General features: G+C 44.6%; 1 protein-coding gene across 2 annotated transcripts in view; it reads left to right on the top strand.

The window, feature by feature from the left end:
• Positions 1-14258, top strand: part of col4a4 (collagen, type IV, alpha 4) — a 78778-nt gene extending 64520 nt beyond the window's left edge. For both annotated transcript variants that reach the window (XM_041995185.1, XM_041995186.1), the window contains exons 39-47: positions 2310-2381; positions 4292-4420; positions 4500-4607; positions 4690-4845; positions 5050-5298; positions 5504-5620; positions 5944-6132; positions 6960-7243; positions 7359-14258. In XM_041995185.1, coding sequence (XP_041851119.1) covers positions 2310-2381; positions 4292-4420; positions 4500-4607; positions 4690-4845; positions 5050-5298; positions 5504-5620; positions 5944-6132; positions 6960-7243; positions 7359-7628 — 1574 coding nt within the window. In that variant the 3' untranslated portion in view covers positions 7629-14258. The remainder of the gene's footprint in view (positions 1-2309; positions 2382-4291; positions 4421-4499; positions 4608-4689; positions 4846-5049; positions 5299-5503; positions 5621-5943; positions 6133-6959; positions 7244-7358) is intronic.
• The last annotated feature ends 1894 nt before the right edge of the window (positions 14259-16152 follow it).

Raw genomic sequence — 16152 nt, 5'->3', positions numbered from 1 at the left:
CTATGCGAATCGCGTCTTGATGGCCTACAACAAAATTATATAAAAGACACAAGCCTAGTTTCAGACACACAACTCTATCATGGGAGGAAAACTGCTTTTATCAAAAGGTATCATATTGGCTATTAAAAATTGGCTTACCTGTACAATCGCACCAGATAGGTCTGCTGTCATCCTCGACAGTTCATTTTGGAGAACCAGTCCTGGACTGGAGGGTCTCCAGTGTTGGTAAAAGCCTACCATAATAACAGTTGTATTCACCTTGCAATATATCCAAAGCCACTCAGTGGCTTCAAGACACTGCAGTGTTCCTTTATGCTGGGCTCACACCAAACGATTTTCACGATCACAGACTAAAAATAGAAGTCTTTAGGAAATCTTAGGAGTTTTACTGGAGTCTCAGCTCGCTCCCGTCATCTCAGTCGTTAGGTGTGAGCTGGTAATCTGGCTGTTTAACGTCAATCTTTCCTTAGTCTTGGATCTGCAACAATATCAAACATGTTTGATATTATTGCAAGTTGCAGTGATGAAACACGATCAACAACCAACAGATGAGCTCTGACAAAAGCAGAAACAAGAATCCCGACAGTCAGAACACCGGCAAAAAGGGACAAAAAAAAAGACAAACAAGAAGCAGTGATGAAACGTTGTCGGTGGAGCGTCCAGAAAGAGGAGCGGATGGTTATTAAGAAGTAAACGTCTGCTGTGGATCATTTATGTGCGACGGTATAATGATCTAACAAATGAGAGAAGAAGAGAAACTCATTCATCCAGATTCTGATGAGTAGGTGTAACACCTGGTGGAGATGCAAAGCCACACTTAATAATGATGATGTATAATTCTCTCCTGGAGAGAAACTCTCCCCTTGCTTGCTTTACTGTGGGCAGGTCAGCCCTGTTTGAGATCAACTGTCCAACATATCACAATAAAATGCAAAAAAAGAATCTAGTTGTAGTCTTGTAGATTCACAGTCGTTATCAAATCTCAGTCTGAGACTTAAAACTCTAAACATTTGTCTTTAGATGTGAGCTGGTAGTTTTCTAGAGTCTTTTGCAAATCTTTCAAAAGTCTTCTGGTGTAAGCCCGGCTTTAGGAATAGGTGCTTGCGTTCTGTCGGGCTCTGATGGCCAGTCTAGGGAAAAGCGTATCAAACTGTTGATTGGGATGTCACAGATATGGGACAAGGCATCATGGGAGGAATTCCACCTTGTTGGTGAAGGCACCATTAGTTTTTTCCCATGTTTGACATGTGTATGACAACAGGTTTCATACGGAGTATCTCGACTGAATCCTCTCGTTTCTTGCAGAGTGATCTCTCTCTCCCCAAGAACAGACCTTACTTTTGTCTATGTCCTGTGTTCCAGATTTACACGGGAATTCAAAATGACCCCAAACGTAAGATTTAAACGTTGAAGGAGCTGGTTTTAGCCTGCTGCTGCTTGCATTGGTCGCCATTTTGTTGTTGTTGTTCTAATGCAGCCACTGTTTATAAAGTGTGAATAACACACACATCGCCCCCCCATGGGTCAGGAGGAGGATCGATTCAGAGGATTTCCTTAATTGATATTGAATTGGGCGGAGAAATATTGCAGTGCATTGATTAATCAATATTTTTACCCACCCCTATTCCACAGTGTTGATGGGCAGCGTTTCTTCGACAATGAACGAAGCGACACGTTTGTCCAGCTCTCGTTTGGTTACCTGCTGAAAGTTTTAGCTGCTTATTGGGACTTGGATTCAACATGTCATGATTTCTCGAGGGATCTCGGGCTACAAGCTTCACATTAGCATGTTTTCCTTGCAAATAATTGGTGAGGTTAGCAGTTGAGTTCACACCAGTGGACAACAGTTTCTCACCAGGACACAACCTACACCTTACGCTCACATTGCTCCCTTTAATTTCAACAAGTTGAAAGTAATGGGAATATCTCCACCCCTCCAAAGTTAATGTTGGCTGCTTCCTACTCGCCATGCTACCACCGTGGCCTGAGAGCTCATGAGTTGTGACCATTGCGCAAGCGGCTGTTGCTGTCAGATCCATAGACCTAAAGATTCACAATCAGCTCATATTTTCCATCAGATGGTGAAATGTTTGTTTCAGCATCTGGTATGATGCTATAATATTTGGGGTGATGGGATCTGGAAATGATTGCATTCTGTTTTCCGCTTACAATGTCCAAGCTTTTAGATTTGTAGCTGTATTTGACACCTCCACTGGAGTCAAGGCAGACAACTAGTTTAAGCTTAAACAGAGCCCTGGGGTACTCCAGTGTTAAAGAAGTATGTTTAATGAGTGATTTTGTTGGATTAGGTCCTCCTGGACCGCTGGGACTTCATGGACTGGATGGACTGAAAGGAGTGAAAGGTGACATGGGAACCAGAGGTATGAAAATGAAAGTTTTGAATGAAAGTCTTTTAAATAGCTGTCCACTAATCACTACGCATATCAGTCAACTTCATGGATGTTAATAATAATAATGGATTAATGGATGCTTTACATTATTCCCTTCTCACTCATACTTTGCTGATGGCAGTTACATATGTAGCCACAGCTGCTCTGTGGCAGCCAATCCACGCCTACAGCCTCTCCGACCACATCCATCCACATTCATGCACCAGCAATGTCGACTCTGGAGGAAAGGAGGGTGAAGTGCATTTTTTAACTTGTCCTGTCCAGCATCATAGCAAGCAAAATGATAATCTGGTTGCTGTATCGTGCTGAACAAATTTGCTCTGCCAAGGGGAGGCCTATGGGTAAGGCTCCTCTTGATAATGTGATTCATTTATTTATTTATTTACTTTGAATCACAGAATCTATGTAATCTTGCTGGACCTGACTGGAGGGGGCAGAAAAAGATGGAAAATAGCAAAAAGAGCAAAAGGGAAAGAAGAAAGGAGACAAAAAGATCACAGACAGAAGGAAACGACCCTTCAATCCACACCATCACCAGACAACAAACAACAAACTGTTACACCTGTACATGAACACACCAGAACATTTTCTACAACTTTTACAAAAACAAAACAAAAAAAAAAACAGAGCTGCTAGTCATTAAGAGTTTTTAAATAATAACCAAATCAAAAAGACATAACAGCGACCAGATACTAACTCACAGGAAAAATAAAAAAAAGAATTATCTCTTGTATAAAACCCACTGGACAACTCAGTGACTGTGTCAGCATGCAGAGGATGAGGAAGAGGAGTGATCAGTGATGAAGAGTGGTGAGTGAGATCGTACAAATGCGACCACGCCTCTACGGAGGTCAGAGGCAGACCAGGGCAGCCCAGAGACCCGGGCCCTCAGCAGCCCGGAGCACTAACCCAAGCTACCCCACCACGAAGACGACTCCAGCCCCACCCGAAGGGCGGCAGAGGAGAGCCCCACCAAGAGCCCCCCACGGTCCAAGTGAAGGGCCCAGGGCCCCAGGCGGCCGCCCCACCCCCCAAAGGCAGAGGGCCCTCAACATGCCTAGGAGGACCAGGCTTCCCCAGACAGCCACCCGGCGTAGGCCAGCACACACCCCGATGTTCCAGCCGCACACCCTGGGAACCAGGGCGCCATCGACCCCCTCCCCCCACCCTCCGGCTACTCCGATCTGCACCCCATATAACCCCAAACTCACAACCTCCCCTGTGCCGTACCCACAAGCACTCACCATCACACAGTCATGTCACACATAACCCACCCATCATGCCCCATGGGGGACACCCCAGGTGGACCAGAGGACAGTGAGCCCCAAGCACCCCCGCAATCCCCCCAGACCCAGCACCCACAGAGCCAGCAGCCCACTAGCACAGCCACCGCGGGTCCCGGCCCCTGGGGCAACCACCTGGGGAATGACGTTGACTGATATTAATGGGCCAAATGGCATTGGCCACATGTTTGCTTGTGGTTTAGCATCATTTTCAGACTGTTGTTTTTATGTATTTCTGTTTACTTTCAGTGTTTTAAAATGTAGACTATGGTCGAGTCCCAGTTCTACCCCCTTAGTCCTGCTAGTTGGACCCATCCTTGTATTTTTACAGGAGCAGGATGTCTGTTTTCCAGTTATTTAGCCCTTAAAGCAGGATGTTTGGGGTCATTTGATGACTTGGTGGTTCTTGGTTTTCAAAAGAAAATGGGCATCATCTATAGATGAAAACTGAGCATAAGGACCAAGGGGAGGAATTGGATCTGGGTCTCTGTCCACGTTCAGCTGTTTGAGAGACATCCACTCATTTATTTACAGTCATTCTTCAATAATCAAAAGAGTTTTTGGCTTATTTCCTCTAAATCTGTTCCTTTTCTTCAGGTCTGGGTATTAAAGGTCCTCCTGGATGTAATGGCCATCCAGGATATAAGGGTCCTCCAGGTCCTCCAGGTGCTTGTGGTCCATCTCAACCTGGGCCACCAGGACCCAAAGGCCCCCAAGGACCCAAAGGTCGGCATCACTGTGAATCCCATCAATGGCGTTTTCAGTCAGACCAACAGAGGATTAATGTTCTTCTTTGTCACTGAAGGCCCAACAGGTGGTTGTGGACCTCCGGGTCAGCCTGGACCAGACTGTGAAAATCCATACCCAGGTCCTTGTGGAGATCCTGGGTGTGAGGGCCCAGATGGCGATCCAGGTTGGTTTTTTTATCTTCAGGTTTAAAAAAATTCATCAGACGAATCTCGCTGATGCCCACTGATCTGGGACTAATGTTTCAGGGTGTGCTGGTGAAATCGGGGATCCAGGTCCAAACCCCCCAATTCCTGGGGATGCAGGGGACAATGGTCACCCAGGATGCCCGGGGACAAAGGGGACAAAGGGATGTGATGGGCACCCAGGATTCCCAGGCATCCCTGGAAACCCTGGATGGAAAGGTTAGACTTGCTTATTTGTCTGCGATGAATATTTCCTGCTTGGTTCTAAAACTGTCAACACTAGAAGGTCATAATGGAGTTCAGTGGAGGTGAAGATCTGCAGAAGTCGTATGTTGGATCGTAAAATAGATCCAGTGGTGATGCTAGCACATCTAAGACGGTTTGGAAAAATGTCCATCTGTATTTGTGTGCTCTTGTGATCAGGTATGAGAGGAGACCCAGGTTTATTGGGAGTACCAGGGTCTAGGGGTCATCCAGGTGCCCCTGGTCCTAGTGGACCTCCAGGACCAAGGGGATCTGTTGGACCAGTGGGGCCAAAAGGGGAGAAGGGACGACTCCATCCCTGTGCCCCATATCAACCTGCACCACAGGGCCCCAAAGGAACAGAGGGCCCCCCTGGTCCTGGAGGAGAGCCTGGCCTGACTGGAGAGGCAGGCCGAGACGGCCAGAAAGGTGAGAATCGGGCTGTGGCAGAAGTGGTTTGGTTTTTCCCTGAATTCAGTTGTCCTAATAAAACTAAACTTAGAACCAGTTCATGTTCATGAAGTTTTTCATGATGTTAAATTTCCAAACGAAATATCTGGATGTGAGGAAACTACAAGGATAAGTTCTGGTATCAATACAGCTGATACTCGTAACGGGCGATGATGTGTTTCAGGTGACAAGGGGAAGGCCGGGTCTGAAGGTGAGAAAGGTTCTACTGGACCCAAAGGTAGAAGAGGAGATGAAGGAGATGCAGGCCTACAAGGAGAGAGTGGTTTGGTGGGAAAACCAGGTGAGTCCTTCCAACTTATTATTTTGGTATCCTTCAGGGCAGTGACCAACATAACAACTCATTCTTCCAATAATCAGCATGTGAGTGAATAATTTCCACTCTGCTAAACATGCCTGAAGAAAACTCTTCAAGCTTCCTTCAACATCAAGGAAACAGTTGATTTTTCCATCCCTAAAACTCCCAACATGTTCTAAAAGTTTCCAGTAAAGTCAGCATTTCAATTATCGGTATTATTGGTAAATCTGGGCTGTTTGTTTTGCTTTAGTATCTGAATAAACTTGTTTTGATGATTTAACTTCCTGTCATTGGTCTTTGTGTCTTAGGTGTGCCTGGACCCATGGGTGACCCAGGTCCTCCTGGATTAAGCACAAAGATGAACATGGGATTCCTGTTAGTGAAGCACAGCCAGTCAACAGAAGTTCCCCGCTGTCCACAAAACACAACACCCTTATGGGAAGGATACAGTCTGCTCTATCTGGAAGGTCAAGAGAGGGCTCACACTCAGGATCTGGGTAAAGAAGCATTCATGTAGTATGTACTTGATCTAAACGCCCTTTGTAGACTTTGGCATCCTTGATGATTCAGTGCTTCTACTAATAGAAGTGCATCAGATGTTCATTTGATCAAGATCCAGTGCATACAGCACGATAACTGCCTCTGGTAGCAACCAGAAATCCGTACAATATTCCACGTGATGCATGGTTGAAAGTCACATTTAGCTGCAGAAATAAACTAGAGATCTATGGAAATTTTAATTGAACTCAAACATACCATATATTCTTACATCAGGATGGACAAAGATAGCACAAATGTAAACAGACTATGTCTGATATACACATTTTGGTTTTAAAAGTAAGTATACCAACCCAAGCAATCGAGGTACATAACTTGTGACATTTGTAGAAACGGTAGGCAAACTGCAAGACATGACATCCTGGTGGTGAATTACAGGTGAATGGTGGTTGGCCTCCTTGATTTGGCCCATCCTACATCACTCTACCTTTGGTGTTGGTGCAGGCTTTCTGCACAGCAGGCCTTTGCTTGCAACTACATGGTAAATGATAAGTGGACTGTAATTGTGCAGCCCTTTTCTAATCTTATCTGACCACTCATGGACACATCAGAAGCAGTGGGTTTCATTCTCTTGCCCAAGGACACTTCAGTCTGTAGAAGCCAGGAGTCGATCAGTTTTTTTTTTTTATTCTCGGAAACCTTTCAGTAATCATTGGAGATCCACTGATTCTCCTCATTTAAAAACTGATGTTTTTCATACAGAACAAGGATTAGTACATTTGTTGAAAGTATTTTGGAATCATTAGACTTTAATCTGTTTTTCCAGGTCAGGCGGGCTCTTGCGTGCCCATCTTTTCCACCATGCCCTTCTCCTCTTGTGACATTAACGGCTGCTCTTATGCCAATCGGAACGATAAATCCTATTGGCTGTCAACGATGACGGCAGTGCCGAGTTTACCTGTGGACGGTCCGCTAATTAGAAATTACATCAGCCGCTGTGTGGTGTGTGAAGCCCCCTCATCAGCCGTCGCACTACACAGCCAGGACTCCATCCCACCAGAGTGCCCCCCCAGCTGGATCACCCTGTGGGTTGGATACTCCTTCCTCATGGTGAGTAATGCAGAACCAGAAATACTGTTACAGCTGATGAACAGCAGAAATCTTGCTTAAGGTGTCATATATGTGATGGACAGCAGGTGATCTTGTCATTTCCTGTGTGTGACAGCATACAGGTGCAGGTGATGAGGGCGGAGGCCAATCTCTGACATCCTCAGGAAGCTGTCTGACAAACTTCATGGCTCAGCCCTTCGTGGAGTGTCAGGGCCCTCGAGGAACCTGCCACTTCTTCTCCAATATCTACAGTTTCTGGTTGACCAAAATGACACAGAACTCCTCCGCCTCCTCCTCCTCCTCCAACAGCTCCTCCATCACAATGACTGATGTTAATCAGCAGAGGAGGAACATTGCACAGTGCAAAGTCTGCATGAAGTTATGAGGAGGACGCTCCTCTTCCTCCTGCAAGAAGGAGTGATGAGGTGGTGTTTCTGCTCCAGGAAGAGGGGGGTAACACTTCACCTTTTCCTTCGAGGAGTGGGGCAATCCTTCACTTCCTCCTGGGAAGGGTGGGGGGGACACCTCCTCCTTTAAGGGAGGAATGAGACGATCCTTAACTCCTCCTTTAAGGGAGGAGTGAGGCGATCCTTTACCTCCTCCTTTAAGGGAGGAATGAGGCAACCCTTACCTCCTCCTTTAAGGGAGGAGTGAGGCAACCCTTACCTCCTCCTTTAAGGGAGGAGTGAGGCAACCCTTACCTCCTCCTTTAAGGGAGGAATGAGGCAACCCTTACCTCCTCCTTTAAGGGAGGAGTGAGGCGATCCTTCAACTCCTCCTTTAAAGGAAGGATGAGGCGATCCTTCACCTCCTCCTTTAAAGGAAGGATGAGGCGATCCTTCACCTCCTCCTGTAAAGGGAGGAATGAGGCAATCCTTCACCTCCTCCTTTAAGGGAGAAATGAGGCAACCCTTAACTCCTCCTTTAAGGGAGGAATGAGGCGATCCTTCACCTCCTCCTTTAAAGGAAGGATGAGGCGATCCTTCACCTTCTCCTGTAAAGGAAGGATGAGGCGATCCTTCACCTCCTCCTTTAAAGGAAGGATGAGGCGACCCTTCACCTCCTCCTTTAAGGGAGGAATGAGGCGACCCTTCACTTCCTCCTTTAAAGGAAGGATGAGGCGACCCTTTACCTCCTTCTTTAAAGGAAGGATGAGGTGACCCTTCACCTCCTTCTTTTAAGGAGGAATGAGACGATCTTTCACCTCCTCCTTTAAGGGAGGAGTGAGGCGATCCTTCACCTCCTCCTTTTAAGGAGAAATGAGGTGATCCTTACGTCGTTTTTTAAGGGAGAAGTAAGGTGACCCTTCACCTCTTAATTACACAGCTATGAAACCAACGGAATGAGGCGACCCTTCACCTCCTCCTTTAAGGGAGGAATGAGGCGACCCTTAACTCCTCCTTTGAGGGAGGAATGAGGCGACCCTTCACCTCCTCCTTTAAGGGAGGAATGAGGCGACCCTTAACTCCTCCTTTAAGGGAGGAATGAGGCGACCCTTCACCTCCTCCTTTAAGGGAGGAATGAGGCGACCCTTCACCTCCTCCTTTAAGGGAGGAATGAGGCGACCCTTCACCTCCTCCTTTGAGGGAGGAATGAGGCGACCCTTAACTCCTCCTTTAAGGGAGGAATGAGGCGACCCTTAACTCCTCCTTTAAGGGAGGAATGAGGCGACCCTCTCCTCCTTTAAGGAAGTGGTTCTCAAATGAATGAAAGAGGGCAGATATCCTGCTCTTATTTTAACAGTAAACGTGTTCCTAATAACACTTTCCTCACGTCTGTGATGTTATGAGTGTAAGTTACATAGTTAGCTTATATATATATATACACACACACACACACCTGGTCCCCTCGCTCTGTGTATACAAACGGGAGGGCACAGTAGAAAAAGTTTGAGAACCACTGGGTGAAGGGAAGAATGAGGCAGCCCTTCCCTCCCTCTTTAATGGAGAAGTGACCCTTCTCCTCCTTCTTTAAGGGAGGAATCAGGCGACATTTCACCTCTTCCTGTTCCTGCAGGAGAGGTAAGGGGAAACTCGTCATCAGGGAGGTGGGGAGGAACATTTGACCAGCATGAACTGGTTGGAGCAGATGGGACTTTTTTTCTGAGGAGAATCCATCACGTTGAAGATGACAGCTGTCAATCAGTAAAAGCCAACCAAAGCGCCACAGCTGATGTGTGACCTTCATTTGCATCATGACTCTTTTTTTATTGATAGTTTTTATTTTACTATTAAATCGTTGTTGAAAAAAAATTCTGGGCCGACTGCATTGTGCCAAGTATAAAGTTTGGTGGAGGGGGGATCATGGTTGGGGTTGTTTTTCAGGAGCTGGGCTCTGAATGCTTCAGCGTAGCAAGAGATTTTGGGCAATTCTATACTTCCAACTTTGTGGGAACAGTTTGGGAATGAGATAGAGTGGAGAGCCAGGCCTTGTCCTCCAGCATCAGTGTCTGACCTCACAAACGTTCTTATGGAGAAATGGTCAAAATTTCCAATAAACACTCCTAAACCTGTGGAACGCCTTCCCAGAAAAGTTGAAGCTGTTATGGCTGCAAAGACTGGGTCATACTGAACTCATCTGATTAAGAATGGGGTGTCTACTAAGTTTATACGAGAGTCAAGGCAGGCGAGCCAATAATTTTAGCAATAAAGTGTATCTGATGGAGTTTTCTGGGATCTGTAGGAGTCAGACACTTCTTTGATCTGCCAGTAGTCCAAGTCATGCAGGGGTTTGTGTCCCATAGTGGTTCCACCTCCTCTTCCTTGTCTGGTTTTAGCTGTCCAAAGTATTTACTTAGCAGGTCATCACCGCGGTCCATCTTCCTGATAAACTCCTGAATCTTTGTTGTTTAATCCTGGATAGTGGCTCTAGCTCTCCTAACCTCTTGCGTCTCTCCTTCCTTGTAGTTTCCAGTCTCAGGATGCTGGACTTGGAGAGAAACCTTCCATACATTGGGAGGAGCTTTCTCGTCTTGATAGTAGCTTCCATGTCCTGGGTATCTAATGACTGGCAGGTCAGATCCATTAGGCTTACTGTTAGAACCTGCATGAACTGGGCTGTGGCTGCAGCCTCTTCATGGTTGTCATCAGTCTGTGGTGTCCCAAAGTATTTGTAGCTGCTGTGAACACCTGCTGTGCTGCTTTCTGGTAGTTCAGTCCCTTCAGTTGTGATGATATTACAGTTGTAAGAATTCTTTTGATCAAAAAGTTTTTTAAGGTGTAATTTTACTTTGACATGTTTCGACTGGAACTTCAGTCGTCTTCAGAAACAACTTCCGACGTGTCATGATGTGTCTTTATCAGCTGATGGTATCCCGGAGGCGTGAGCAGCCCGGCGGTCTGACAGATATTTGTCAGTCTGGTCCTGCCTCCTATTCAGCTGGTCCCACCTCCTACCCGGCTGGTCCCGCCTCCTACCCGGCTGGTCCCGCCTCCTACCCGTCTGGTCCCGCCTCTTGCCGCCCGATGGTCTTTGCAGGAGGGAATCCCATGTGTGGGACAGCATGAATGCCCCTCATCATGGCTGGTGGTGTTCTTGGCTCGCCTCCTGGTTTCTATGGCCTCCTTGATCCTGCGTTTGAATACGTTGCTCTCCGATCTGATGACTTTAGCGTTGTCTCAGTCCATGATCTGGTTTTCCTTTGCAGTGGTCTGGTCGGCTGGTTTTAGGTTCTGCTTTTTTTTTCTGTGATGCTGTGAGTCGTCCTGTTGTTTGGGTGAGCGAGGAGCTGGCAGAGTTTTATGTGTGGTGTTGCTGTTGTGTTGTCCTCTGCACGTGTTCACCGGTTCCCTGATGTACGGTAGGTCTCCAGGTCCTTTCTGCTGTTTTCGTTTTTTTGTTTGGGTTTTGTTCTGTTTCCTTCATGTTTGTTTTTACTTTTGACTGCTGTGCTTCTTGGATTTCGGGCCATGCTGGATGTTGGCGGTGTGTCATGCCTGCTCTTCCTCCTCACGTCTCTCCTCCTCCTCGGTGATGATACTGGCCCGTTCATAAAAAGTGTGTGTGTGTTTTCTGTATACTGTGATTTTTATATTGCAGTTGTCTTTGTGGTGGATTTTCATGTCCAGGACGTTTGTGTGGTTCGGTTTGTTTCCTCTTCATGTGTGAGTTGTTGTGTGGGAACGTTGCTGTCTACGGTAGGTGTAGTGGAGGGTCCTGTTTGTGAAGTTTTGGTGTGCCGTAAATCCTGGGGATGGTGGTTGCAGTTGTTATTAAATGATTATACATGTCCTGAGTTATTTTCTCTTGTTCTAGCAGGGGTTTCAGGAGCTTTCAGCTGTCTGTGGGGTGTTTCTTCAGCGTCTCGTGTGTTCTTGTCTCCTAACAAGGTTTCCATCTGGGTTGTGGAGGTTTCCATGTCCATAACCACTGTTGTTCTGCCTTTATCTGCCAATAATGAAGTGATGGTTTTATCTGTTTTGAGTGCATGTTTTGCCTTTTTTTCTTCTCTTAGGACATTTCTTTGAAGTAAAGTTGCAGTTGTTAAAGTTACTGTGACAGTGTTTGTGTTCTTTCGAGTCTCTCCAGTCGGCGGAAAGCTTTGACTGTCTTGTCCGTAACCTCCTCGTAGCAGCGTCACCAGGTTTATTTTGTCTATTCTAACTGTAGTTGTAAGACTTCTTTTGATCAGAGCTTTTTAAGGTGTAATTTTACCTTCACATGTTTCGACTGGAACTTCAGTCGTCTTCAGAAATACTATCTGACGTGTCGTGATGTGTCTTTGTCAGCTGATAGTATCCCGGAGACGTGACCATCCCGGCAATCTGACAGATTTTTGTCTGTCTGGTCCCGCCTCCTGCTGCCCGATGGTAGTTGGATGGAACTTTTCCCCCATGGAGGTCCTTCACTCTTTGGCCCTAGATTAGCCATTTGTGGCGAGTCCTGTTGGCTGGTTGATTTGTGCTTTTGGGCATTCTGGACTGATGTTATTTTCTTTAGCCAGTAGGTGTTTACTGTATCATTTCAGGGACAGGTGCAGTCCAACTCTTCATACCTGAGACTCTGGCTTGGACATCTGCCACTATGACAGTTACTGGGTCTTGTTCTGGGAGACTGATATGGTCAGCTCTCATAGAGCCCTGGTGTATGTGATGGTCCTCCCTCCCACGTACTGTTCTAGTATTCCTAAGTCTCAGCTGTGAGTTGGTCTAATCTCATCCTGCCACTGTAAGGACACTTTGGATGGTTGGTTGGAGATCATCCTATTTATCTTTACGGGGATGAGAATCTTTTGTCATTTTCCAGAGTCTCAGGTACGGACCCTTTGTTGTATTTTCTACAAGAGTCTTACTTGCTGGCGAATGTCTTCATGGAAGATGCGGTCCTAGTGAAAGATAAAAATGTGAACGATAGTAATAGTGTGAACACCTTCCTGGAATTCTAATGAAAAAGACGCGAACCAGAAACAGATGAGGAGGATGGTGGACAACCAGCAGGTTGTCTTCTTTCTTCTTGTCCTGTGGCTTTAAACAACAAAAAATTCACCATATATTTAAACAAGGTTCCTGCTTTGTTCTCATTACTGAATCACACAGGAAGAAATGATTCTTTCCACCAATCAGTGAATTGCAATGTGTAAAGCTCCACCCTTTAGGGCCAGAATGGGACCCCAAAGCAAGAATCACAGAAAAGTCAGGCATCTAGGATCATAAATTCCTGGACTCTTTCCAGTTTTTACCTCTGGAAACAGAAGAAAAATGAGCAGCAACCAAGACCGGTTGGTGGAAACGGGTATCCATACCTGCATGCATAGATGATCAAATTGATTATTTTCTAATAGTGCTCAGAGGTTGACATTCAGCTTCACTGATCAAAACCGACCCAGATGTTTTCATCAATGATTCTGAAAAGCGTGAGTTAATTGAAGGTGATGTCACATCTGGTGACAGCTGATTGGCTGCTGTGACCTTCTCTCCTCTTTATAGCGCCTTAGCCCCGCCTCCAGCTCCACCCACAACCCCCAACCAGAACTGCACTGAGAATCATTCTGATTGGTCAGCCTTGTGGCAGTGACTGCGCGTCATTGGTCAGTCAGTTATTTGTTAATAAATTGGTAAAAGACTTGCGTGAGAAGCTGTGAATATTTTTTTGAGGAAAATCCTTGAAACGTGCTTTTGTTCCAGTTTTTCTTTCAGATCGAACATGTCCGGAGCTCCTCCCCCAGCTCACCTGACTTCCTGTTCTTTATTCATGTTTCTGAGTTTCACTAAAAACAAAGACTCGAGGTTCAGACGAGTAGCAGCAATCTGTCCTTATTCTGTGTCGAGTGACTAACAAGGTGAGCTGCCACCCAGAACCAGGACCAGACCCAGGACCAGGACCAGGCCGGCTGTAGAACTGTTTTCTGTTCCACATTTAATCTGTGAAAGTTTGTTGTTTAAGTTCGTTGTTTCTGACTGAAACACCTTTATTAATGTTGGGGGGGTCTTCGCTTCAAGTTCAGTTCTTGTTCATGGTTCAGTTCCTAGTCTGGTTCTGGTTGTGGATCATATCTCTGGTTTGTAAATATGTTTGAACTCAGCTGTTTTATATTTTTCTGTAAATGTCATCAGAGTATTTATTTAGCCAGAATTTAATCTTGGTGCTATGTGATGTTTCTATTTTCTTTTTTGTTTGTGAAACCCCGCCCACATCCGCTGTTCATCTAACCATTGATCCGAAAAGCTCCTCAGGTTTCAAATTAAATGTAAAAACTCATCAAATCAGACTTTCAGTCATTTTATCAGTTTTTCCACTAAGATTACGTCATGAAGTTTCTGATGAAAAGTATTAAAATCTTACTGCGATACAAGTTTTGAAGCATAAACATCCTGATAACAAAAACATGATGGGGTTACAACTCCCATGATGCTTTTAGATGAGGAAGAGGAGGAGCTGCTGTACCTTCATTTAGTTTTTGTTGTATTTAAATACGTCAAATATTTTAGTCACTATAGAAACAAACTTCCCACTAACACTTGTGAAACATTTTACTCTATGGAGGGATGATTCTTTAATAAAATGCATCAAACTTTCACTCAGACTCTGTTTTTTTCTTTTAATGGAATAGATATTCCAGTTCCTAAAGGGTGATGTTCGGCACGGTGTAAAAAGTAGTTCCAGGGTGATGTTCAGCACGGGGGAAAAAGTAGTTCCAGGGCGACGTTCGGCATGGTGGAAAAAGTAGTTCCAGGGTGATGTTCGGCACGGTGTAACATCTCTTCTTCTAACGTGTCTGGAAACTTCTGGGAAGTGAGGAGACCAGTTGCTGGAGTTTTAGGAGAGGAATGTTGTCCCATTTCTTAAGAGCTCCAGTATGTCATTTTGAGCTTTAGCCTTGTCTCACGCATACAGAGATTCCTCCTGCTTCTCTGAATCTTTATACACTGTTGATTAAGGTTCCTCAATTCTGTCCTACAAGGTCTGCAGTCTTGCAGGTTTTCTATGTTTTCCTGCTCCAACACACACCTCATAACACTGAACTGAGTAGCCCTGCTGTAGATGTTGAGAAGTTCAATCTTTAGTTTTACATTAAGGAACATTTTTCTGAAACTGTTCCAGTTTTAGATCCAGTTTGTCTCAGATCTTTCCATCTGAAAGACTGCCTCTCTGAAATGTTCCTTTTATACCCAGTCATGTTACTAACCTGCTGCCAGGTAACCTGGTTAGTTGTCAAATGTTTCTGCAGGTGTCATATGCCCCTGGTCTCCATCACTGATGGCTTCTGCAGCTTACATGTCGACAGATGGAACTGAGAAGAAGGGCCATACGAGTACTGATTTCAAGCATCAGAATCAGTGTCAGCAGGTGCTGCGTCTGTGTAGCTGAGTTCAAATATCTGCAGGATGATCATTTTACCTGCAACACGCTGAAATATCTGACCAGGAGACTCGTATATTAGATGCTGTTCCGATGTGGATCAGGTATAGGTGATCATGTGTAACCAATCCTAAATATACAAACAGTCTTGATGATAAAGAATCATAAATTAATTTTTAATCAGGATGTTTTCCCCATCAAACCTTTAACCCTTGTCAAATTTAGTACCATATTATGACCTTTGTGGCCAAAAGTGTCCATGCACAAAAATGCTATAAAATCGTCAAACATAAATATATTTTTCTCCTTTTTTTAAATATATAAATCATGTAAACAACCTCTATCCTGCTCAAAACTACCAAACATTCAAACAATTTTAGGATTTTAACCCTTTAAATGTGAGTTTGACTATCTGAATTACTGCTTCATTCATGACCAAAAAACACAACTGAATTATTTTCCATATAATAAATATTAGCAGGGAGGGTTTTTCATGGCGATTAGACATTTGCATGCATCAACAGTTAGCAACAAAATTTATTTGATTTATTTTGAATTTTTAATGTAGTGCTAGTAGTGGTACATGTGTACAAATACATCAGTATTTTTTCTGCTTTTTCATAAATCACTTGAACGCTTACAGATCTGTCAAAAAATACCAAACATTCAACCATTTAAAGACTTTTAACCCTTTAAATTCCTCTTTAGATATCTGAATTATTATCATTTTAAAAACACAGAAAATTAAACATTTTCTATAAAATAAATATTACAGAAACAGGCCACAAAACAGAGAAAAACATTGATGTTTGATGATGTTCTAGCAGTTTTTGTGTATGGACATTTTTGGCTCGAAGGTCATCGAATAGAACTAAATCCATCAACAGAGTATAAAATGTGATAGAAAAGGACACAGATTTAAATAATATGGCTAAAAAGAAGTGTTAAACTAATGCTACAAGCCACAACTCAGCCGAAATGACAAAAAAAAGGAGGGCTTGAGGGTTAAGAAACATTTACGTAGATGAAGATTTGAGGTTTGTCCTCACATGAAGCAGCATCGTTTTACTGTGAGGCTTGACAAGCAAAAGACAACCAAAAGAAGAGCAGTC

Source organism: Melanotaenia boesemani, chromosome 9 (assembly GCF_017639745.1).
Source record: "Melanotaenia boesemani isolate fMelBoe1 chromosome 9, fMelBoe1.pri, whole genome shotgun sequence".
In the NCBI taxonomy this organism is placed as follows: domain Eukaryota; kingdom Metazoa; phylum Chordata; class Actinopteri; order Atheriniformes; family Melanotaeniidae; genus Melanotaenia; species Melanotaenia boesemani.
Note: the sequence above shows the minus strand (reverse complement) of the source record. Positions and strands in the feature narration are given on the sequence as shown.